General features: G+C 41.2%; 2 protein-coding genes across 16 annotated transcripts in view; one reads left to right on the plus strand and one right to left on the minus strand.

The window, feature by feature from the left end:
- The window catches only part of arhgef25b (Rho guanine nucleotide exchange factor (GEF) 25b), a 29,220-nt gene extending 18,485 nt beyond the window's left edge, over nt 1-10,735 (plus strand). For 8 of the 10 annotated variants that reach the window (XM_035630422.2, XM_035630425.2, XM_035630418.2 and 5 more), the window contains 16 exons: nt 946-1,268; nt 1,379-1,477; nt 4,320-4,447; nt 4,944-5,010; nt 5,202-5,305; nt 5,428-5,497; nt 6,282-6,371; nt 6,470-6,562; nt 7,077-7,127; nt 7,252-7,329; nt 7,437-7,628; nt 7,712-7,889; nt 7,979-8,184; nt 8,279-8,419; nt 8,875-8,925; nt 9,800-10,735. In XM_035630422.2, coding sequence (XP_035486315.1) covers nt 946-1,268; nt 1,379-1,477; nt 4,320-4,447; nt 4,944-5,010; nt 5,202-5,305; nt 5,428-5,497; nt 6,282-6,371; nt 6,470-6,562; nt 7,077-7,127; nt 7,252-7,329; nt 7,437-7,628; nt 7,712-7,889; nt 7,979-8,184; nt 8,279-8,419; nt 8,875-8,925; nt 9,800-9,904 — 1,976 coding nt within the window. In that variant the 3' untranslated portion in view covers nt 9,905-10,735. The remainder of the gene's footprint in view (nt 1-945; nt 1,269-1,378; nt 1,478-4,319; nt 4,448-4,943; nt 5,011-5,201; nt 5,306-5,427; nt 5,498-6,281; nt 6,372-6,469; nt 6,563-7,076; nt 7,128-7,251; nt 7,330-7,436; nt 7,629-7,711; nt 7,890-7,978; nt 8,185-8,278; nt 8,420-8,874; nt 8,926-9,799) is intronic. The other 2 variants (XM_035630426.2, XM_035630429.2) reach the window with 2 other exon arrangements.
- A 653-nt stretch (nt 10,736-11,388) lies between these two features.
- Nucleotides 11,389-24,389, minus strand: b4galnt1b (beta-1,4-N-acetyl-galactosaminyl transferase 1b). 6 transcript variants are annotated; one of them, XM_035630439.2, is made up of 12 exons: nt 23,864-24,389; nt 21,749-21,847; nt 17,849-18,071; nt 17,562-17,738; nt 16,958-17,064; nt 16,396-16,433; nt 16,135-16,315; nt 15,745-15,837; nt 15,423-15,610; nt 15,177-15,317; nt 14,813-15,050; nt 11,389-13,531 (listed from the first exon to the last, which is right to left on the minus strand). In XM_035630439.2, the coding sequence occupies exons 3-12, from the start codon at nt 18,061-18,063 to the stop codon at nt 13,314-13,316; spliced, it is 1,596 nt and encodes a 531-aa protein (XP_035486332.1). In that variant the 5' UTR covers nt 18,064-18,071; nt 21,749-21,847; nt 23,864-24,389; the 3' UTR covers nt 11,389-13,313. The 6 variants fall into 6 exon arrangements, with proteins under 6 accessions (XP_035486332.1, XP_035486334.1, XP_035486337.1 ...); XM_035630441.2 differs by lacking the exon at nt 23,864-24,389 and adding an exon at nt 23,562-23,798; XM_035630444.1 differs by lacking the exons at nt 21,749-21,847; nt 23,864-24,389 and adding exons at nt 19,010-19,072; nt 19,150-19,280.
- Nucleotides 24,390-24,394: the final 5 nt, after the last annotated feature.

Raw genomic sequence — 24,394 nt, forward strand, 5'->3', positions numbered from 1 at the left:
CTCACAATTTTGTAACTTTTCTAAGAATAAAAGAGATTGAAATTAGCTCCACCTTAACCAGATACAACAATGAATTCTGGTTACATGTTATTGCATCAATAATAATAATCCCATTAAGTGTGATAACGTAACACTGACAGCAGTCAAAACTTGCATTTTGTTATAACTTTGAACACAATATTATTGTATTGATACTTTTGTTTAGCTAAAATATCTAAATAACGCAGTTGAATAAAATGACTATTTTTCAGTCTTGTATTGTGAATTTGTGCAGATTTCTTTAGATATTCTTCTTCGCAGTGCAAAAGCAGTACTTGGTTAGAGTCAACAATGTGCATGAATTCATGTACCATTGGTCAAAATTTCCATTAAGTTTGAACAAGTCAAATGAGTTGTTGTAAAACTTTACGCTGTCTGGCGTCCTGTCCCAACCTCTGCTGTTTGCAAACTCATGAACCATCTCATGTAGCGTCACAACATGGGGTCTGCCTGTGTGAATGCAAATAATGCATTTGTCAGTGCATTAAAAGAGGACAGTCCATGTTCATTATGCCTTATTCTACATCAACCCTGCCGTAATCCTGTTTTGTAAAATTCAATAAAATAAAAAAAAGGACATTGCTATAAATGGTGTGATCTTGGTTACTGATCAACCCTGTTTGGTTTAAATAGATTAACAGTGTGCAACAAATGTAATAGCATAAACCTTCTAGTTACATTAATGAATCCTTCCTCATGAGAACAGATCTGTTGTTGTGTTTATAGAAATTTAGGACCGGTATGTATAGAAGCTGCAGCTACTAAAGTTACAGTTTGGGCTTAACACAGGAAATTGAACGACATTTTTGTGCAGAAATCTGTCTGACGCATCTGACCTGAGAGGATGTACCCCACAATTAGCTGCTGTATTCCACCCCCTCCACTCCTCTCTCTCTCCCTCTACAGGAGAGTCGTACTCTGTGGCGGGCAGTGACGGCAGTGTCACGCCATCAGGGGGCTCTGTGCCCCACCACGCCTCAGGCAGCTCCAGCCCCTGTTCACACTCCCCGTCAGGAGGGTCACGGCACCCTGTCAGTGCCCTGAAGAAATGGCTCACCAACCCTGTACGCAAACTGAGCTCTGATACCAGAGGAGGAGCAGGAAAAGTGGAGAAGCAGATGTGCAGGTCAGACAGGAGGCCGCCGCCATCGCCTCCTTCCCACAATGAAGCTCAGCCGCGGTCTCTGGAACCGCACGTTAACCACAACATCCTCCCCTCTGGAGACATGGTGAGAGACGCAAAGACTGAGAGCTTACGAGTTTAACGTGACTTATTCATCATGAGGAAACATATTTGATCTGCTTGTTTCTAATGGCTGTTTATTTTTCCATCGCACAGATGTGGAGAGACAGTCTGTCGAGTCCAGCAGCTCCTACACAGCCGTCCCGTCAGAGCTACTTATCTGACCTGCTGCAAGGCAGAGACACACTGAGTCTGGTAATTCTATTCTATTTTGTTTTATTATATCTCATGCACCCAGGTTTGTCTTGTGAGGACCCTCACTGACGCATAATGCATTCATACATTCATACAAACATTTATTTGCATACACCAAGTATGTGGCGATCGTAGTATAAGTTGCCACATATTCTATTACCGTGTATAAGAGTGGTTCTTTACCACTGGTCCAGGGACTGGACAAGGAGGCTCTTTCCACTGGGCTGTGAAGAAACAATATGATTCAACAAAAAGGCAAAATGATAATCAAACTGTAGACCATTTGCACAGCCATTACCTGAACAGGATCCTGGGTTCAAAGTGATTTTGAAAAAAACCTTAATGCAGGTCTTATTAGCAAATAACTTGTATGCTTCTTTGATTTCCACCAATTGTGCCAAATAAGCAGAACATTTTCTCACATTTTGTTGCATATAGTGTGCGTGCCCACACACATGCACATACCACTTCTTTCTGGAGACCCCACACTGTACGAAGTGCTCTTTGAAAGGCCGTGGTGAATGGAATCACTCCTGTGGGCTTTTCGAGACGGCATCTGGAAGATATCAACTAGCCAAGCAGCCTGAAACAGGCCGAAACAGGGTCAGGGTTGGGGGGTGAGGAGTTTACTCTGAAATGAGAAGAAGAGGCGTGCAGACAAGGTGAGAAACAGGCCTGTGGATGTCAGACAACTCTCCAAGGATGAGAGTCAAGCTTCATAAGGTTTACATTACAAATGAGAAGAAACTATTTCTAAAGATTTCAAACAATCCGTTCACCAATCAAGTCTGCTCTATAAGTTACTGTCCTCATTCTCAGTCAAATAGTCTATTGGGATAAAATTACATCATAGACACATTCAGCTTTATATTTACTTTGGCTCCTTCCCTTGGTGCTACCCTGGTCAGTGTGAATAGAAAGACTTATCTTCTCATCTCGTCAAAGCAATAGTTTGACAATTTGGGAAATACGCTAATTCGCTTTCTTACTGTGAGTTAAATGAGGAGGTTGATTCCATGATAATGTTTGTACAGTAAAAATGTTGCAGGAGCCTGTACAGGGGGAATGAACATGTAATATCTTGTTTGTTTCAGCCATGCAATAAACTAAGTGCATAAACGACAGCGAGACTATTTAAAAAAATCAACACATAAGGTCTACAGGATAACACTAATGGATATTACATGTTATCGAGTTATATGAGTTTTAGAGGTGCGAGTGAGTGGTTGTTGTAACATTTGGACAGATCCAGGCTCGCTGAGGCCCCCCTGTTTTCAGTCTTTAAGCTAAGCTAAGATAACGCTGCTGGCCCCAGTGACATATTTACTTTACAGATGTGAGAGTGGTGTTGAGCTTCTTGACCAACAAAAGCAAATCTATTAACGGCAAAGTTGAACTATTCCATTATCCTTCTCATGGTTTTCACAGGAGCTTATTGCAGTTAGAGAGGAAGAAAACGTTAAGAGCAAACACAAAGTAAAGCTGAGCCAGAGTGGAGCTGGAGTTTGAAATGAACCTCAGATGTTGTTCATAGGCAGAATGTGTCAGGCTGCTGGGTGAGGATGTGAACAAAAAATATGGGCCTTATAAAAGAAGGTTAAAATGAACAGAAAGTGCATATTTGACCTAAAAACTGCCTCCACAGAAGGATTAATATTCAGTGCACCAAGGCAGAGAACAAAATGTGGCGAGACAACAGTATGTCAAGAGGATTACAGTCGAATTCACATTGGATTATGCTGCTTTTAGGTGAGGACTGGTATATGTTATATAACTACTCTCCTCACCACCACCCTCTTTTTTATGACTGACAAATTGTGCAAATGTTGCTCATTATTCACCTTCATCTCTCAGGCCTGCTCCTACGTTTCCAAATGTCCTTGCCCAACAGTCTCCCGAGCAACAAGGAGAGACATTAAAAAGGGATTATTACTCTCAGGTTCCCTGGTAATTTAGGGGCTGGCATCACTTTCCATAAGAGGATCAGCAAAAATGCCAAGCTGATGTGTTTCTCAGGATTAGTACCCTCACATCTTCATATTTTTCCACAAGTGTGTTCTGGCTTGGCCCAAAGAGGCTGAAGCTCAATGATTTAAAGGTGTGTAGCTGACACCCAGTGGCCAGGCCTCTCCCGCACTACAGCCAATAATTTGAATATACTCCATTACAAGTTGTAGTGTTACAAGTCCTTTTTCAGTTTGGAAGAAAGTGTCAATAGTAAAAGTATACATGCAGAATAATGGTCTCTGTGACTGATGTATTATTATTATAATATGACATTATTACACAGTTGATAGTGATGCATCAATTTTAGCATGGTGTGGGTGGAGCACTTTTGAACTACTTTACATACAGTTAGTTAGTGAGGTGCAGTGTTGGGCCCACTGCAATGGGTCACAAGATAATTCTGGGAGAGAAAAAAGGGGAAAACTAAGTTCTGCTACTCTACTTTCTCTTGGGAAATATTGGATAATTTTTACCTCAAATAGCTTTTTAGGTTTAGGTTTTGCGTCTCTTTGTTGGAAGACTGCAAAGATTTTGGAAACTCGGCAAGGGGCCCCATCCCTGCTTTTACATAAGGGGTAGACTGTGTCAAGGCTGTGAACCACTGGTTAAATCTTTATAGTATAGTAATCAGTATAGCTTATTGAATGTTGTCTTTGATGTGAAATCGTGATCTGTAAACAACGTTCAACATTTCCCTCAGAAATGTAGTGGAGTAGAATTAGAAGCAGAAAATAAAAAAAAAGTGAATGACGAATGTACTTTTTTCTAATCCTCCTACATAACATCTTACAGTAATGCTCACCAAAATCTGTACCGTCTGGTTTGTGTGTTTTAGAGTCAAAAATCCAGCATCAACACTCTCCAAGGCGAAGACAACTGTGCCGTGACTGATGATACAGGCAGTCAGTGTTCGGCCACAGTGGACAGTGAAGAGGAGAGAAACATGGCCTTAGAGAAGAGCATGTAGGCGTCAAACTCCACATTAAAGAAATGGTTTGATATTTTGGGAACTATGTTGATTAACCGTGTTGTCGAGAGTGAGATGAGAGGATTGATACCATACTCATGTCTGTATGAAAAACGGTGGCGTATTGTGCCAGACCAGTCTTTGGCCTGGTGCACTCACTTCAGGAAGTTTATGTTTTTTGCTGCCGGCCAAGATATAGTCCAACATAAAACCCGTTGTAAAAACCCAACTTTGCTATTTTTACACTTTTGAGGATTTTGGCCAGAATGGTGGTCTCACCCGGTTTCCATGCTTTATGCTAAGCTAAGATTACCATGGTGGCAGGAGTTTCATATATGAGAGTGGTATGGTTGTTCTCATATCACTCTTTGTACGAACTTAAATGAGCATATTTCTCAAAATGTCCCACTATTCTTTTAACACCTGTGTACATTTCTGGTTTTATTTTCCCCCTGATTTTCCTTATCTGCTTTTTTTAAATATCTCTTTCAGATACGTTCTGACAGAGCTTATAGAGACAGAAACGCTGTATGTGGAAGATCTTGGACTCATAGTGCAGGTGTGTCTCTTCAAAGCTTCAGATTATCTGTTTATGACAGTTATAAAGACATAATTCTTTGATCATTCTGACTCTTTAATCATTAACACTCTACAAAATTCATGTTATAAACTGAGATAGGTTTTTTTTCTGTATGGAAATTAGCAACTGCTGTTAGACTGCTAAAATCATGTGTGTGACGGTGTGTGTAGGGCTACATGGCCACCATGGCTAATCAGGGAGTTCCAGAGGACATGAAAGGGAAGGACAGGATTGTGTTTGGAAACATTCACCAGATCTACGACTGGCATAAGGAGTGAGTCAGAGACGTCTCCTCTGTCGTCTTTTTCCCCTCTCACTTCCTCTGACATTTGAACAATCTCTTCATTTGGTGGGATAACTATTCCTGCTTGACCTTCTCTGCACCGTGTCACACAGTTACTTCCTGGGAGAGCTGGAGAAGTGTGTGGACGATCCAGACAGCCTGGCCAAGCTCTTCATCAAACATGTGAGTCCCCAGATCAAGTGGGGATGTTTTGAGTTTTGCCGAAGGTTGCAGCTGCCTCACAGCTCAGGGCTCTAACTGTGTTTAAAGCCTCGGGCCCCTGCCATCCAGATGCGCCGTTGTCTTGCTGATCAGTTGTCTGCAGGTGCAGCTGCAGATTAAAAAGGGCTCGTAATCACTGTGGTTTGACTAAAGACGCCTCAAAGCCGACAATCATCACAATCATGCTCCACAGAGACCACGCTGTGTGTGACGTTGAGCTGGAATTACAGGTTGTCAAACTCCATGAGAAGAATTCACGCCCCCTTTGAACTTATTCAAGACTTAATAAGTTACACTGCACATTGAACATAAAACTGACAATTTGATATCAAAGTGAAAACAAATCTCAGCACAAAATAATAGATGAATTGAAAGATGAAGATTAAAACATGTAAAACAGTTATACTCAGGAAAAGAGGATGGTAAATACTGTACATCTTGATATCAGTAGTCAGCATGCTCTATGTGGGGCATGCCTAATTAAACCACAGTAAATGAAACGGTTCTTTATCAGCCACTGGAACTGGATTTAATGAGGCATTTGATAATGATTAAAAAAAAAAAAAAATCCAGAAAACTCTACACGGAAACAGGAAACAACACAACTGAGAGGAAACTAAGAATTGGAGCATCTCTGTCCGTCCCCTCTTCGCACTGCTCCTCACACACACACACACACACACACACACACACACACACACATCTTATTTCGAAGTATCACCACATCTCTGTCTTAAATTTCCAGGAACGACGTCTTCACATGTATGTGGTTTACTGTCAGAACAAACCAAAGTCAGAGCACATCGTCTCTGAGTACATTGAGAACTACTTTGAGGTGACTATACTTTTACACCACAGTAAATTTATTCCCTTCGAAGACTTTTTTAAGTTAATGAATTGAACATTTTCTCTCTGTCTCTTTTTACCTGACAGGATCTCAGGCAGCAGTTGGGTCACAGGCTGCAGCTCAACGACCTGCTCATCAAGCCTGTTCAGAGGATCATGAAGTATCAGCTTCTGCTGAAGGTTTTGTTTTTTAACCAAACTATGTCTCTGCATGGCACTGTTACATGAATTAACATGATCATTGTAACACAATAAAAAAATATTTAAAAAAAACCTGAAATGAGGGGTTACTGTACCACTTTCAAAGGAGGAGGATTTTATATAACCAAACACTAAAACACAAAAGTTGTTCCTGTTAATGGCTTATGATCTGAAAAGCATTAGTAAATGATTTATTAGAGCCATAGATGAAAGTATATGAACTTAAAAATAAAAAATGGTGACAGATTAGTAAGTAAAAGGAAAATGTGTAAAGGGGAAAACGTGAGAGGCATCAGAGTGTGGAGTGTATACCCTGAGCATGCACTGTGCATACCCATATTATGCAATGCTAACGTTTTAATATTGTAATAACGGAATTCCATAATTACTTAAATCAAACCACGAGATGATTAATTATTGGTCTAATAAGTTACTGTTTCTGCCTGATTCCAAAATCCTTAAAAGTCTAAAAAAAATATTTTTTCACCCTCAGGACTTCCTGAAGTACTACAGTAAAGCAGGAAGGGATGTTGAGGAGCTGCAGGTATGATTTTATTATGGAATGTAAATACAAAGTATTCTGAATGAATGTGTAGCAAAGATATTTCTTTGTGTGTGTGCCACAATCTTGTGTTCACTTACTGATTCTCCCTCCATCCAATTGGTAGATGGCTGTGGAGGTGATGTGTTTTGTGCCAAAACGCTGTAATGATATGATGAATGTTGGCAGGCTCCAAGGTTTCGAGGTGGGAAACTTGTTTTTTTAATCTCTTTGTTAAATCAGAGGTTGAACACACATCCAGGGTGTCTTGCGGTCTCTCACAATGTTTGTGACACGCACACATTGTTTCAGGGTAAAATCACAGCTCAGGGGAAGCTGCTCCAGCAGGACACCTTCTCTGTCAGTGAGCAGGAAAGTGGCCTCATGTCCAGGGCGAGGGAGCGGCGGGTCTTCCTGTTTGAGCAGCTGGTCATTTTCAGTGAGCCAATCGATAAGAAAAAAGGCTTCTCGTTGCCAGGGTACACTTTTAAAAACAGCATCAAGGTAAGAGTGAAACCTGATTGAATGCATTTCTGGTTTAGTGTCTGCTCTCAGTGTTTAACACTCCTCCTGTGTGCACTCTGCAGGTCAGCTGTTTGGGCGTGGAGGAGCACTCAGAGGATCTATGCTGTCTGGTCCTCACCTCCCGGGGGAATGACGGTAGTGTGACACGTTTCATCATGCAGGCATCATCTTCGGAAATACAACTGGCCTGGCTCAGTGATGTGGTCCAGATTTTAGACAATCAGAGGAACTTTCTAAATGGTACCAGAGCTCAGTGTTTCTTTAATAAAACTACACATGTAAGATTCGGGATTGATGAGTAATGTGACATCTCCTCCCGTCCTCTGTAGCCCTTCAGTCCCCGATAGAGTACCAACGCAGAGAAAACAAGTCAAACAGTCTGGGCAGAAACATGAAATCTCCAACCGCGTCAGCTCCTGGCCTGCGACCTCAGTCGTCGGCATCCATGGACCGACGCCAGCAGCCCTGCCTGTTGTCTTACAACACCTCCCTGCCGTCTCTGCATCCGCCCCAACACTGCCCTGCTTTGAAGGCGGTGAGTCTACATGCTTCTTTACAAATTTTACACATAAGCATGCATCTCTCTGTCTCTCACGTGGTCTTTATTGGATTTCCGTCTCTGTATTTAGGTTTCTAACCCTTGTGCGGTGAAACCTCGAGCATCTCTGCCGCCGCTTTTCTCCCACCAGCAGTTTAGTTTGTACACAGAGGTGAGACACCACCGTGGGCCATCAAATGGTCTGCTTCCGTGCAGCCAGCACAGCATGCAGGTACTTCAGTCTTCATTCATACAGCGATGAAAAGAAAATTCAAAATTCTTTACTTAATATATTAATCATCAATTATTTTTAGTTGTCTAGATTTGGAAATTTCATTGTCCAAAAAAAAAAACTGCCCTTCAGCTTAGCTATTATGTTTCGCTTTATACATGTTTGATTCCTTTTAAGTTTAGTAAAAACAAAACAGACACACACACACGCTCACACACTCACTGGGTTTAAAGTTGTGTCGGTGGAGCTGTTGTCTCTGTGGCAGCAGCCTGAGGCTGTTTATTGTCCTGATCTCTCATGATGGGGGGAAATGACTCTTGCCTCTGTCAGATATCCTGTTGTTGTTGTTTCTGTGTGGATTTAAAAACTTTGACGACCTAAACTGTGGCCGGTCTCATTCAGTCATCTAGTTTATGGAAAACCCACTGACCTGCTGTTTTATCTTTTTCGCCCAGACTTCCACAAAGAGGAGGAAATGGTTAGATCACAGTGCTCTTATTAATCAGGTTTGTCTGGCCTGATTCCACAGAGTCACTCTCTGTTCTCCCTCCTGGTGTTTTTGGATCAGCAGTGTTTCCATCCAGCTTCCATTTGGGTGGAGACAAACAAGCAAGTTTCCTTTCTACCTTAAATTCGCTGCTGAGCTGCTGATCCCTCGCACTTCAAGACATAGTCAGACCTCTCTGAGTCGCTGTCTGTCTCTTTGAACAACAGGACTAGATAGATTGTTTATAGAAATGGATGTAGTCACATGAAGCCAATGCTGGGCCTGAAGCCTGTATTCTCTGGAATGGCCAGCAGAGGCAACTCCACTGGTTGCAAAAAGAAGTCTGTTTCTATAGAAGTCAATGAGAAACGTATCTACTTATCACACAATTATAGCATCAGTGAACATTTTCCTGAAGACTTAATGGTCTCAGTTGCTAGTTTTGAGTCTTTGTCAATACAACATCATTGTCATTTTGTAAATTATGATCCCATTTAGAGGAAAATAGATGATAAAGCACTGTATACATTGGGGCGTGGATGCAGCATGATTGACAGTTAGTACTGTCTAATCAGTGCATGGTTGCAGGTGTAGTTGGGCGTGCAGTGGAAGAGCTCTCTGCCACAGAGCGTTTTACCACCTTTCAGTTCGTTGTTTTTGTTTTTCCGTAAAGCCAACTTTACTCTCTAGGTCTGGTTCTCTTCACCCCTCTCCTCAACCTGTTTTCGACCATGGCAGATAGTTGTTGTTAATGTAACAAAACTCAGTAAACCTACACCATCACCAAAAAGCAGAAACACACTTAGGGAGTTACTTTGGGAGTAAATGTGTGTTGTGTCTTGAAACTTGCAAGTCAGAAAATGTTAAATGTATTGCGTTGTTTCTCCTCTCAGGGCGTGTCTGCCAAATTGCAGGCGACCTTCTTTAAGGCTGAGGGCGGGATTTATTCGGCACATCAACCAATCAACCTGGATCAGCTCACGGAGAGCGAGCAGTAATGCCCTGCGATGACGCATGACTCTCTTTACCCTCCAGGAGTAGGACTGAGCTGCTGAGTGCTTTGTCAGCATAGTTTGACTGCTTCACTCCTGTACAGAAGTCATCGAGGTATTAGCGTCCGCACATTGTGTCCCAGATTTCCTTCCAGGTTCCCTTCAAATACCACTATGGTGCAGGCTTATCTGATGTTGGTTTGTGTTCATTGTGCACACACTGCATATACACGTCTTCAGATGGTGGTAACATTAGATGAAATGTGAAAATATTGTTTTGAAGCACCACAGACTACGTCTACTTCATATTGGTTATGTATGCATTTCTTACTTTTTTTCCATTAAAGTTTCCTTGATGAATATTCTTTGTAATAGATAATATTTTTCACAACGGACCCAATCCACTTTATTCTCCCAGAGAACTGGGTTCTTAACTCCATGAACACAGTCGTACTCGGGGTCCTCAAATGACTGTAGCGTTGAATTCACCGGGTGGCTGCAGATTCCGGCTTCACCGTGGGATCTGTATCCATGTGAGTTTTCATGCATGTGTGTTCAGTAAAGATTAACGAATAGCTTGTGTTTTCCCATTGGTGGGCTATTTTGATCCAGCCATTGTTTGTGTTATCTGAACTAAACACACATACACAAACACGAACCACAGCGTGTGTCAAAATCAAGCAGAAAGAAGACAAAGGGAACAAAGATAATACAGAGGTGCTCATATGTCACTGTCATCTTGAATGTAAATAATCTCACGTGGAATCATATCAGTAAAACTCTGTCTTGTTACGTCCTGATACACATACAGAATTAAAAAAAGAAATATGCTGGTTACATATTGGCATCGTTGTTTTTCAACAAAAAAAACCTTTTTCTCTGAAAGAAAATAGAAACCTGATCTGTTTTCTGTGACTTAATTATTTTATGTATGTTTCATAATATTCCCAAGATCATCTGTCTTTAGCACACACCTCACCATACCATAATGTACAGTGTGTCTTACTGGCTCCCCTTGTTTCCCTTTTCTCTTCTAAAATCATGTCTGATTAGTTTGGTCCAATTTTTTCACAAGATTACCTGCAATATGTATTAATAGCTTTAAATCAGATTTTTACACAAAATGAATGTCATAACAGTGAACCTGTTGGAGTACACCGGCCTCTATCGGAGAGATCATGCTCGTAATTAGTTATTTTGTGATCACATTTTTATTGTTGTAATTTCCCCTCAAACTCTGGAGGTTAAATCAAACAAAATGACACAATACATCAGCCCCTGCCAACACCTGTAATACTAGATATTCTTAAAGATATGTGTAGTTTTTGTCATTATTAGGTAGATTAGTGCCCCGTCTATCTGATATTTCTAAGAAAGACCGATTTCCATTCCCTGTCTTCACAAATCAACATTTATCTCACTGATGAGAGGTTTTCAATTAACAATGTCTTGACATTTTTTCAGATAAATTATTTCTAATATACCAGTAATAATAGTTCAATTAGTCTTTATTCACGAGTAAAAAGTATCCCAGAAAATTGTTGTTGAAAACAAATGACATAGTTCTGCTTCTTTTGCCCCCTCAATAATTTTATAATTTGACTAACAGTACAGCCTTTGAAACTATATTTGCTTTAATTTGCTTGTGTGACTATTAGTCACAAAATAATGACTGTAATCGTTTGAACCAATGTGAGAGAGGATGTCACGGTCAAATGTTGCACAAATGTTTTCAAAATGAAAGTATTTTTTCACCGACATTTTAATATGCCAACATATAAATAAATTAAAAAATGCTCATTATGTTATGATCAGAAGACTCACAATAGTGGTTTTTGGGTGAAGCAGGCAAGTTAAATTTCAGTTAACACAATAAATTATCACTGTTTAAAAAAAAAGCTATGGAACTGTTACAGATACTAACATGTGACACATTGTTTGAACACATAACTACACAAAAGCCATTTTTCACAATAGTTTCACTGATGAAGTTAGTTTTTCTCTCCTGTCTGCAGCAATATCACATCACATGTTGGTGAACAAAAAGAAAAATCTAGAACAGACAAAAATATCACAACCGTTAGCTTTAAAATATTCCTCTCAACATAAAAAAAAATAATTTTTTAAATATCTGGCACCTCTTTGCTAATGAAAAATAAGTAACAATAGCGTGACACAAGGGCGCCATCTTAAGGCCATGGTATAAAAGAACACTGTCATCACTTCAGGCATGAGTGTATCAGAGGAGCTGTTAGTATAAAAACAGGATTTCAAGCGTTGGTGCTTCACACTCTCACATTGCTTAATTTGCTTTTCTCACCAGGTATCACTTCAATTTGATTTCTCATGCTCAAATGACTTATACCGCATTTTAAAATGTCCAATAATCATCAAACCTTTATCAATTCTTCCATCTTTTCTTGTTTTATATGACAGAAATTAAACATGCACTTTGGTTCATCCAACTTTTCTTTTAGGCAGCATGTAAAGATGCGATCACTCCCAGTGTTATTCAACGGCATTCACTGGAAAGAAACGCTCCTCCCCTCCCTGGTTTCTTCTTGAGTGACGGACGGAATAAAAAACACAAAAAAACAAGGCAGCTCCCAGTTCCCAGCAGCCAGTAACACCAGGTGTGACTCCAGATAGATGGGCCTGAAAGTTTCTCTTCGTCAGACATGATTAATCGCTTACAAATAACACAAAGGATTGTGGGTAAGGGATAAGCAAAACCATAACACAAAGCAGCCACACCTTTGGCACGACCAGTCAGTCACAAGCGAAGTTACCACACCAAGAATGTTCTGAATGTGGTTTTCACATAGCATTGATGATACCCATGCTCAGTGTCCACAGGATTGTCACTTCCGGCTAAGCTTCCCTTTGTATTCGCTAGTGGTGAGTCCTTGTTCTCAGACTGACTCACTATTGCTTTTCCAAGCTCAGTGGTTTGTATTTTTTGAATAGTGCAAAGTGAAGGTGGACACATCCCTCAACTCACATGAGAACAGGATGACAATGACTTGACTCAGACTTTCAAGTTTTCCCGGGTTGGATCCACTTGAGGATATAAAGCCACATAAGATTTGACAAACACAAAGCAGAATCTGTTTATAACCTTGAGTCAATCAAGATTAGGCTATGATTTAACCGTGTAAACAGAACAATATGCTTGTTACTACAGCTGACTTTCTACTGTTTCCACTCCAGGAGCATGCCTGAACTGTAATGCCCGGCTTCTGGATGTTTTCATTGTAAAATGATCAGTGCACTGACAGAATCAACATTATAAAGGATTCCAACGAAAGGCAAACAGAAGTGTTTGTCTGAAATCGTATCTGACGGGACGCAGTGGTGGAGAACTTATGTGGCCACTCTGGGAGAGCGGAGCAACCTTAGACAAACCAGAGATCAGTTAATTATGAGTCAAACACTGAAAGCGGTTTTTGAAGTACAGTAGGCCATTCTTTGTATGTGTGGCATCAGAGGAGGCCGGCGGGTAACGAAACTTGGCGTAAGTCTTGTCGCTCTCCGACTGGCTGACCCAGGGAAGCTTGATTTTGGTGGCGTGATTGACAATGACATCATCACAAGAGCCCACGTGGAGGGATCCCAGGCCATCGATGAAAAACTCTGAAAAACAAATGCAATAGTACGTTTAACTTATTTTCATTTTAGGTCTTGAAACTCACGCAGTGTGTCAGTCATTCAAAACTTTCTTCAGAACCACAAAATGTAAAAAAAAACAAAAAACTCAACCGTATAGGTTTAATAGAATAAGATATAAAATTAAATAGTATGTAAACGACATCAAGATTATTTCCATTTAATTTGATTGTGCCGCCATAAAAACATGCAGTTACTATTTCACTCAAATCATACATTCAATGTAGACAGGGTAAAGTCAGAGGATTTAACTTCCTAAAACCTAAGGGAAGAAAATGGGAAACTGATATATTGAAATTGAATGAAATTAATTCTTATGTTGCATGCAGATTTTAATTCCTTTTAGACATGAGCTGACAAGAAAATGTCAATTTAATTAACTCAAAAAATTATCTTGGTGTATGATTCCATCTTAGTCACTAAAATGCTATATGAATCTTAAAAGCATAAATTACTAAATGTGTGCGCTGATTATTATTCAGCAGTGTTTTTAAGTCGGCTGTGTGTTTTTTTTTTCATTAGTATCTTTTCAGATACTAGGTTTAGTGTATGTGCTATGAAAACATAACATTAAACATTAAATGTTCCGTAATTTCAGACTACATATTCCTAGAGTGGTAAGAAAACGTGTGGTACCGGGCTTTCTTTACAAACTGATCATAAAATGTGATCAGATCTAAATCACAGGTATAGACAAAGGATATTAATTCCTTCTGTAAATGCTTGTTTGAGGTTATTACTGCCAAATGAGGTTCAACAGGATATTTGTGAGTTGTGGTTGACATCAGCAGATGCTTTGTGTGAATACTTTGTTTTTTTAAAGTAGCTCTAACCCAAAACTCCAATCTGGTTTCACTGACTGGACTCCAAGAAGATCGCTAATTCCTGTTTTCCTTGTTTTTTGTTTATGTCTGATCAAACAAAAAATTTCCTTTTACAATACATTTCTTGTATGCAATACACAAATGCCTTTTTTTCTTCAGTAACTTTTAAAAAATGACATTGTTTGTCTATTGTCCATCATATAACACTTTGTGTCATTTTACCGCTTACTACAAAGTGCAGGTTTAGTGAATGCCGTATAGAATTGGTATGTATTGTGTAGGATCGCTGCTGTTTTCCGTAATTGTCATATTAACAAATGCTAAAATATTCAACAAATCTTGGTTTATTTTATTGAGCTATGCAGTCATATCACTGGCCCTATTTTTCCTGCGTGTTTAAGGATGACAGTAATTCAGTACTCACCCAGGTGAGCTACCCTGGCGAGGCGCGGGTCAAAACCGACCTGCTGGACTTTGTCGGTGCGAGCCAGAAAAAAGTTGATGACGCCGTCAGTGACAACACAGTTGGGGAAGCCTTGGATGACGTGATGAAATCCTCTCCTCATGTGTAAACAGTCACCATCCTCCTCCCCCGGCTCAATGGAGATGGTCTGTCTGTAGGTGGCAGTATACCCTGTGGCCTCCCGCACTGCACCCCCCACCTTGAAACACAGTCACAAACACACACACACACACACACACACACACACACACACACACACTGACATCACTGTCAGCTCAGATAAAAACACTGTTACAGTCATTGAGTTGATTTGTCTGTCCCTCACCAGATCCAGAGTGGTCCTCTCTAAAACATCCACAAGCTTCTCCAGCTTGGTGCTGGCTGTGAAGACAAAGTCATCATCCACCCACAGCACGTACTTGGTCGTCACCTGGGAAACAGCCAGGTTCCGTCCGGCAAACCAACCCTACGACACGTCACACTGAGCGTGAGCTCCAGAGAGCATCAACGGTGACAACAGAAATGTGAAATTAGCAGCTGTCAGCATCAGGGTCGCGCTGCGCGCTCTTACCTTTCCAAAAGGCATGATGTAGTGTTCGATGTAACGCCCAGAGATGGCTTTGGGATTTTCACTGTCATCAGCAATCACTATGGTGACAGCAGGGTAATAGCGTCTGACGCTGTCGATAAGATCTTGAAGCTTATCATAGCGCAGGAAAGTCTTCGTAGCTATGGTAACGAGGGCGCTGACATTGTAGTCTGTTGAGACAGACAGATAGAAGAAAAGATAGATAGATGAAAACATTTGAAAAGCAGGATAATTGTTCCAGTTTTTAAAAAGTAGCACAGTGTTTGAATATGGACACAACGGATCTGCTGGTGTTGTGTTTTACCTCCTTTGGATCCTGTGTTGTACAGTTTAGGTGTCACACCGTGACGGATCTTGATAGTGAAAGCAGCTTGATGCCCCTCTGTCTCCAACTGCACTAAAAGACACAAAAGAAACAACCAAAATCGTTAGAACGCTGTAACCGGATAAAACTGAGGATGATTCACTCCTGTCGTTGTATTGAATCTCATATTTATGTAGTAGTCACAAACTACGAATAGCCCTGTGTCAGTGAATGTACGTGGTTAATCATAACTTCATCACATGACCTCTGTTTATTGTAAGGGTTTTGAATTTAAATCTAGCATAGTAAAAGACCTTGAATATTTATATTTAAGTAGGAATGAAATTACTGATAAAAAATTGAAAATACAAGCTCTGTCTGAGGCCTCACCTGTATCGGCTGTGCTTGGGTGAAACAGTGTGTTTGTGTAGGTGACAAACTGCAGCTGTCTGTTCAGGTTCGGCTGGAAGCTGCTCGACAGAGTCATGTGCATCTCACCCTCGCCTTTGATTTTCACCCCATCTACCTCTGCTGCTACATTCAGCGTTCCCAGCGTGGCAGTGATGTTTATCTGCAGCGACGTGGAAAGAGCATAGGTGAAACAAAAAGCCAGGAGAGATCTAAAATATGGAGACGCACAGAAATACTTACTGAGTGATGGTCTCTGGGAAGGTCGTGTAAGGCCAAACCTAGAAGCATATGATAACAATTGACTTAGTGGCTGCATGTATCGAGACATATTAATCAACTTGCTTTTCCCAGAAATTGTTTAAATTTGTGTTTTCTAAGGATTGAGCATGCTAATAACTTTTCCTTGAGACAGTGTGCAGCCTTCAGCTCATAGCAGAGAAGTGTGCAGATCATTTTCTGAGTGACATTTTGCATGACTCATGATGATTTAATGCCCTTTTCTTTGTAACTGGATTTCAGACAGTTTTGAGGCACGCACATTAATGCATGACATAATTGTGACGTCACATAAAGTCATGATCTAATCACATAAACTCCTAGTTACCTCATTGTTGGTAAAATGTGAGAAACAAGAATCAAGTCCTTGAATCACATTTTAAAATGCCTAGGCCATTCTTTTCCTTTTATTAATTAACACCTGTTTTAATCTGTATTTTAATCTTAACTTTTATCAACTGTTGGACAGGGATCTAATGTATCACATGAGTCTTATGTCTCACCCACTCCGTCTTTGAAGTCTTACCTGGGATCATGATTGTTTTCAGGGGCCGTACGTCCACCCCCTGTGTTGGATACTGTAAGGGATTGTTAGCCTCTGCTACAATGAGAACATCTGCAGGTGTCTCTGACCTGTGGGGAAATGTTCAGATGCATACTGAAGATGAAGACGCGAACTGTAGCCTGCATGCAACATGCTTCCACAAACACAGACCAGCAACTGAATGAGAGGACCAATGCACTCAGACTTCTGTGAGTGAGTTTTGCTCTTTGAAAACATGAACTGACGAGATCTAAAAGATCAGGCAGGAATTTCGTAGCAGCTAATAATAAAATACCTTTGATTTAGGGAGGAAGGAACATTAACAAAAAACGCCTTTCCTTTTAGATCTTATTAATGGCATCACTGTTGTGTTCTGGTTTTATTTCAGTCTAAGGCGGAAGAAAAAAGGAATCATGGGTGATGCCGAGGAAAGTAGTAAAGAGGTGCAGTATTTGAGGCAGGTGTTATGGTGGCAAGGATGTCTCTCTCTATATATGAGAGACAGAGGGGTTTTAAAATGATTTTACAGTAGTTTTTCTGCTCTCTGTGTCTTCATTCTCTTACTTTACTGTATGGTGCTGCTTACCTCTCCTGGAAACTCTTGTACTCTTTGGCCCGTCTCCTCTTTATTTCCTCCAGCTCAGAGGCTTCGAAGGCAGTGTGCAGCGGGTGAGCTGACACCCGCGGGAATAAAAGTTGGGCGAAGGGCAGGTTCACTCCTCCGCTCTCACCCTCACATAGGCACCCATTACGTGCCAACAAGCTGGACGGATCAACAGAGACACATTTATGTCAGGAAACTCCGATTGTTGCTCGGGTCTGTTGTACCGAGGAGTCAATGAATAGAATAAACTGACTGCTTTTGACACTTACCTTGCCACATTATCCCTCACACGAAAGGGGATTTTGTCTAATTGGTGGTCTGGTTCTGGGAGCCTCTCCCCCAGACGCCTCTCTACCATTGGACCTGGTCGCTGCCACACATCCACTGTGGTGTAGGCTCGCGTGGGCCATGAATGAAGGAGGGCGAGCACCAGCACCACAGACGCCAGAATGGCAAGCAACACCGTCTTCCTCAGGTACCGCATCCTACAACCTGACGCAGACAAGGACAATAAGTGTCTCATAATACCATGATCACATGCTCATATATATGTTAAAGTTTAGGTATTGGTCGCTGTATGTATTCCCCCTGTCCATACTGGCCACGAGGAGATCCTTTCTGAACACATGGACGTCTGTCTTCTGTCTAAAAACATAATTGTGAGGTTTAGTTGAGATTGTAGCTGAGATCAGTTAGCCTATCAAATGGATATTTTTAAGTATGTAATGCTCTGTTACTGATCAAAGGTAGGAATGTTGTACCAAAATGCTTAAAATCTCAGATTTCCACTTGATTTGAATAGTCTAAAATTAGACTGTTGAATTGTTACTTTCTTTTCCGCTATTTCCAGATTTAGTCATAGTCTTGGTCTACCTCATTTCCATTTGTGTCACACTCACACTCTTGGCAAAGTTATATTTGAAGTGGGTCTAAATGTAAACTCATATTCTTTCCCTTTCCCTGTACGTTATACAATCTCCTTTAGGAGATATACAGTCACAACAGACGTTGACAGACATATGTCATCATGGTTTTTGTAACTAAACCAACACTACTACAGTTTTATGTAATCCTGGCTGTTTGAAAGGGTGTGTTGTGGATCCAAAGGTGCGGCAACAATCGCTCAAGATTGTCAGATCAGAGCACTACAGCTGTGTTCAGGTGAGAATGCTAACGATGCGAAGAAATCGATGGAGAGAAACATTTATCAAATAAATCATAGTTTGGTTCACGTGATCCACATAGGTATGTTACTTGTAGATGTTGTTCTAACATCATAGCAACCAACAACATGGCTTCTGAACGTTGCAATCTTACTTATGAGCTTTCACCAACTCAAACATGTAACAAAACAATCGATTTTCACATGTTCAGAATCAGTAATTGTCATGACACAGTTTTCACTTGGCAAGCAGACTGACGCTTCCCACCAGTGATTTCAGCAGCAGGAAGTTCAGCTGCAGGAAGTTTTTCCCCCTCCGCTCCATTCGTCTCTGCTACGCAGAAACAGATGTTTTAACACGCAGCACTTGTTGAATTGTGAGAGTACACACTGAGCCTTTTTCCTTACCTTGAAGCTGTGATGAACAAAAACTTTCCACTTTGAATGTTTGGGAGATATTAATAACAATATCTCAAGGCGCTCCCACACACTGTGCATGTGTGGGAGTGGGTGTGTAGTGAGTGGACTGTACAGGGGTGGGGCAATTCGAGCCTACGCACTGCACTGTAAAAGCCCACGAGACAATTCAAATCAGAAATATGGTTCTAAAAATGGCAATTCATATTTCTCTGATGAAAGAAAATGACATAAAGCAGCGGACTAAAATGTCCTTCAAGGTGGGCACAGTCAGGGTAAACGAAACACAAGCTGTTACACATTATTGCTGAAAAGCCTCATCGTAACTGTCAAGACAGGAAGAAGACATGGAATGATGCATTTTCTTCAGGAGAAATGGACAAACTATTATTATTCAGTTGAAGTAAAAGACATGTCAGCGTGCCTAGTTTGCAGGGATGCAGTCATAGTGAGGAAGGGAAAGGAAAGGAAATGAAAAAGACCCATCTTGAGCATCATCACAGACAAAAACTACGTGCTTGGATAAAGTTAACACTCTTTGGCTGTGTTTGTGCCCAACAAGCAGCTTGACCACATTTTGACAGAGACATTATGCAGGCAGGATTTTCGGTGTGCGAGCTAATAGATAGGAAACTGAGACCTCATTCACAAGGACAGATTGTGAAGGAGCTTGTTGCCTCTTTATAGCCGCTAGAACTGGACAAATATGAATATCTGTTGAGTTTGCAAAGCTCTTTTTAGGTGTTTGTTGAGAGGTTTCAGGACATGAAAAGTAAACAAAAGGGACTGAACGTGTATGTTAATCTGTGGAACATGTGGAAACAAGAATGTCAACAATTGTTCCATTTCTATAACACCACCATCTATTTTGCCATGTAACTTAAGAGCTTTCTCTCTTTAGAGCTTTCTCACTTCATTCTACTTGCGTTTAGTGAGGCAAGATGAGTCGAACATTTCATCTAAGTCCACCATGTTGAATTTAGTCAAAAATATATATTTTTTATTTTTCACCTGCAAATATATGTTAAAGAAAGTTATGTATGGCAACAATCGCTCCAGGGTGCCAGATCAGGACACTAAAGTTACGTTCAGGTGAGAGTGCAGACGCAGTTGTAGAGTCTCCTTACATCAACAGGATTGCGAATTAACAATTATCGAGAATAGGACTGAACATTTATGAACGCATAAATTTGATAAGTAAAATGCATACAGCCTTAGTCAGCAGTTCACTGTCTTATAACAAATAGTATTAAATTTAAAGAACAGAACAGGGTGAGGAAAAACCCTAGCTCAGCTCGCTCAGAAAGATTGCTGTAGTCAAGGGCCTACCTTCCTCCATCTGCCAGCCAACCATTGGCCAAAGGCACCAGAGGGGAAACCCGCAGAGGACGCAGAGGAACTGAGGAAAACGGTATTCTGTGGACTGACTTTAGGAGCAGCCGGTCACCCAGTGCCCGATATCCAACAGTTCAGCACCTACCAGGAACTCCTGGATGCTACCACGCAGCTTCTGCACAAGGCGGCTAGCAGTACAGCCAAGCCTGATGCCGAAGACTTCCGTCAAGCAGAGTTGACTCTCATTAAACATGCTCAGATGGAGAGTTTTCCCGAGGAATTTGGACTAATCAAATCGGGAAAAGCCATACTGACAAGCAGCAGACAACTTACCCTGGCCCCCAAGTACGATGAGTCTTCCGACCTCATCCAAGTGGGAGGTATACTTCGCAGGTGTGACAGCTTAAGTCAAGAAGTCCTACACCCAGTACTACTAGCTCCCTCCCACCCAGTCACCAAGCTCCTAATCCGGCACTACGACAACCAGTTGCATCACCCTGGTGCCGAACGCGTCTTTGCTGAACTACGCAGGAATTACTGGATATTGAGAGGTCGAGAAGCAGTGAGGAAGCACCAGCACAACTGCACAGAGTGTAGGAAGGGGAGAAACCAACCGGAAGTGCCAAGAATGGCAGATCTGTCCCTTCAAGTCTGAGGCTATTCAGACCTCCCTTCCACTCTACCGGTATGGACTGTTTCGGCCCAATGTTCGGCAAAGTCGGGCGATGGAAACTGAAGAGGTAGGGTATCCTGTACAAGTGCCTCACCACACGGGCCGTCCACTTGGACCTGCTGGCTAATATAGATGCCATTTCTTCATAATGTCGCTACAACGTTTCAACGCGGGCAGAGGAAAACCCTTTGAGCTCCTATCAGATCGAAGCACCGGCTTTAAGGGAGGAGGCAGGGAACTTCACGAAACCTTCAAAGCCTTGGTGCCTGCCCTCCAAGACCAACTGGCAGCAGAACAGATCCAGTTCCGCTTCAATCCGCCCAATGCTCCTCATTTCGGCGGAGCATGGGAAAGAGAGCTGCGATCGGTAAAAAAAGCCCTCCACGCTAGGAAAAAGCTTCACAGTACTCGGGTAGAACGAAACATTTACTACACAGTTTGTGAAACCTTACAGATGTATCCAAAGCTAATTATTATTCTTCTTTTCTTATACTACAGTAAGAAAATCGTGTCGCTCGGTCGGTTTCTGAATCTCAACTGAACTAACTGGTCAACACCAACGCGATGAATAAGAATACATACCCAACTGCCTCTATCCAGTCAGTGAAAGGGCATCCTCAGGCATCTGCATCTCCAGAAACTATATAGATCGTCACAGAAATTGATGAACACCTTCCCCATCTGAAAACAAGATGGAAAAAAAGCTAAATTAGTCATAAAATACATATGTTAAATTACGAGAACTTGTTAGTCATTGAATCATCACATAAAAACACAGTCAAGCGTCCATATGGTGCTTCATCAGCTGCTTGCATGGACTAATGGCCCCCTGGGGATATACTGGGTTGGGGGTTGATCATTTGTTTTATTGGGGCAAGCTCGAAACAATCAGTACAGGGTAAAGAAGGACTGAGCAGCCAATCAGATAGGCTGTTTTGGACTCTCACATAATTTACATATTATATTACCACATTCATTATTGTGTGCCACTTCCATTACTGGTGGAGATACAAAAGAGAGTAAAGCAGCACATGGCTGGTGGTCTTTTATGATAAAATAAGATAAGATTTATCTCAAAAACTGGATCGTAGTAATACATTTTGAAATTCTAAAGTAACTATAGGAAAGAGAATCTTTAGAACTGCAAAGATAATCCAACAACAGAGGATTTTATAGTTTATAGGTTAAATCAAAGTAGACTAATAACCTCTAATCATCTTGGCTGTACCAAACACAGGCAACATTAAACAGACAAATACACAAATCATGAAAAAAAGCAGATAGGGAAACCCATATTAGATCCAAAATCATATAAATGTACTATTATACATGGAAAACTCATGTTCGTTCTTGTAAGATTATAACACCTTATCATTATACCTACATGGTGAGCTCCTGTTAAAAACTATCAGCAGTTAATGCCCAGCCATAAAGTTCAGTAGATTATGAAGAAAAGTATTAAAATGATCTCATAATTTTCAATACAAACCATTAAAATTGTGTTTTTATCATCAAGAGTAATGTTGTAAACTTGCTGAATCAATGAGGCACGGAGCGCGACATGCTATAGACAAAAACATTGGCCCCTCCCAAAGTAAACGATAAACCTCAGTGCACAGTGCCCGTACAAGATGTACAAGATATACATGATCTAAAACTGAAGATAATGACTAAAACGTTGCCTACACAAAGGTTCTCCTCATATTTTTGGAACATCTGGTTCAATTGGATTATACTATGTAAGATGTAGAAAGAAGAGGGGTTAAAAGAAAAGGTAAGGGGGTCACCAGGAGGTCCCCAACATAACATTCCAGAGTAAGAAAATGTAAACCACATATTCTACTCACATTACATATATTTACAAAAAGACACTACAACAGCCAAGCCTGATGCCGATACAGTAAGCTGCCTTAGAATGGTCAATAATAGAGCCGTGCAGTGTTTCTTATGATCCAAAATTCAAATTAGATCATTAAAAACATATGAACATAGCTGTGCTTTTCTTTGAGATGGATGAATTTAAAGACCTATAACTGTTTAGCTGTTACACCACCTCCATGTAATGTCTCATTATCAGAATTTAAAAAAAACATGGGATGCTTTAAAAGGTATAAGGAGCAAGTAAATCCTGATGAATATTTCTGGTCTAATGCTGATGAGGCGTCGGCCATGCATGTCACCAGAAGAGAGGAGCTTTTGTTATCTCAATTGGATCCATTCAAATTCTGGACAATAAATTGCCATCAGCTTCTCCTCCCAATATGTGCCCACTATCTTTGACATGAGAAAATCTCAAGGTAATGTAATAATCTGCTCAGCCATCCGGGCCAGCGAGATTAAATGCCCGGCTGCAGACACAGCTGATAAGCTCCATTAGACGGGCCTATTATCCTACCTTGTGGCGAATGAGACTGCAGTAAAAAACAAAGAAAACATCATTCACACAAATCTTGATGAATCTTTCGGTTACATCCCTAACACGTTGAAAAGCATCTCCTTTAAAACAAAGAACCGGTGCATTTCATTTCATCGACCACTATTTTGGTTCCGAAGATCTCCGCGCCTATCCTTTCTCCTCATATTTTGGCCCGGTACAGCGAAATCGTCAGATGTTCACCCAGTGCTGGTCAAACGTGCTGAAGACACGTCGGTGGGCCTGTTGTTGTAACAGCCAGATCAAATGAAGCAGGAGCTCACCTCAGTACAAAGACGCGCACTGCCAAGCTGGTCCGCGTCCCGCCTGCAACGAGGTCGGTCTCCTTGATGAATTTGGTCCTCAGAGGTCTTGCAAATTGAATTAGATGTGGGGGAAAACGCGGCAGTCAGGAGGCAAATCGGGCCGGCTCACCTCGCAGCACTGCGGGCTGTGGACGGAGGCTCCCCTGCAGCAGCAGCGGCATCACAGCGGAGCGGAGCGCGCACAGCGCCTTTAACGCAAAACTCAGCGGTCAGTCGTGCAACGTGCAATTATATATGCGTGAACCATATATGTGTGACCTGCAGCACGACTTGTGAAAAAAATTATTTTGCTCATGTGCCAAAAGCAAAACCTGCACATTGACATTGATCAACAATAATTAATGCGTGTGAGTAGGTTGTGGGCGTTTGTGCATGCGTGTGTGTGTGTGTGCGTTTACGTATTGAGCATCAGCGGAAGACGTCTCTAGTTATCCTTGTACAATGTGAATCTTAAAAAAAAATCTTTTATAAAAACCACCAACCAAATAA

Source organism: Scophthalmus maximus, chromosome 6, assembly GCF_022379125.1.
Source record: "Scophthalmus maximus strain ysfricsl-2021 chromosome 6, ASM2237912v1, whole genome shotgun sequence".
In the NCBI taxonomy this organism is placed as follows: domain Eukaryota; kingdom Metazoa; phylum Chordata; class Actinopteri; order Pleuronectiformes; family Scophthalmidae; genus Scophthalmus; species Scophthalmus maximus.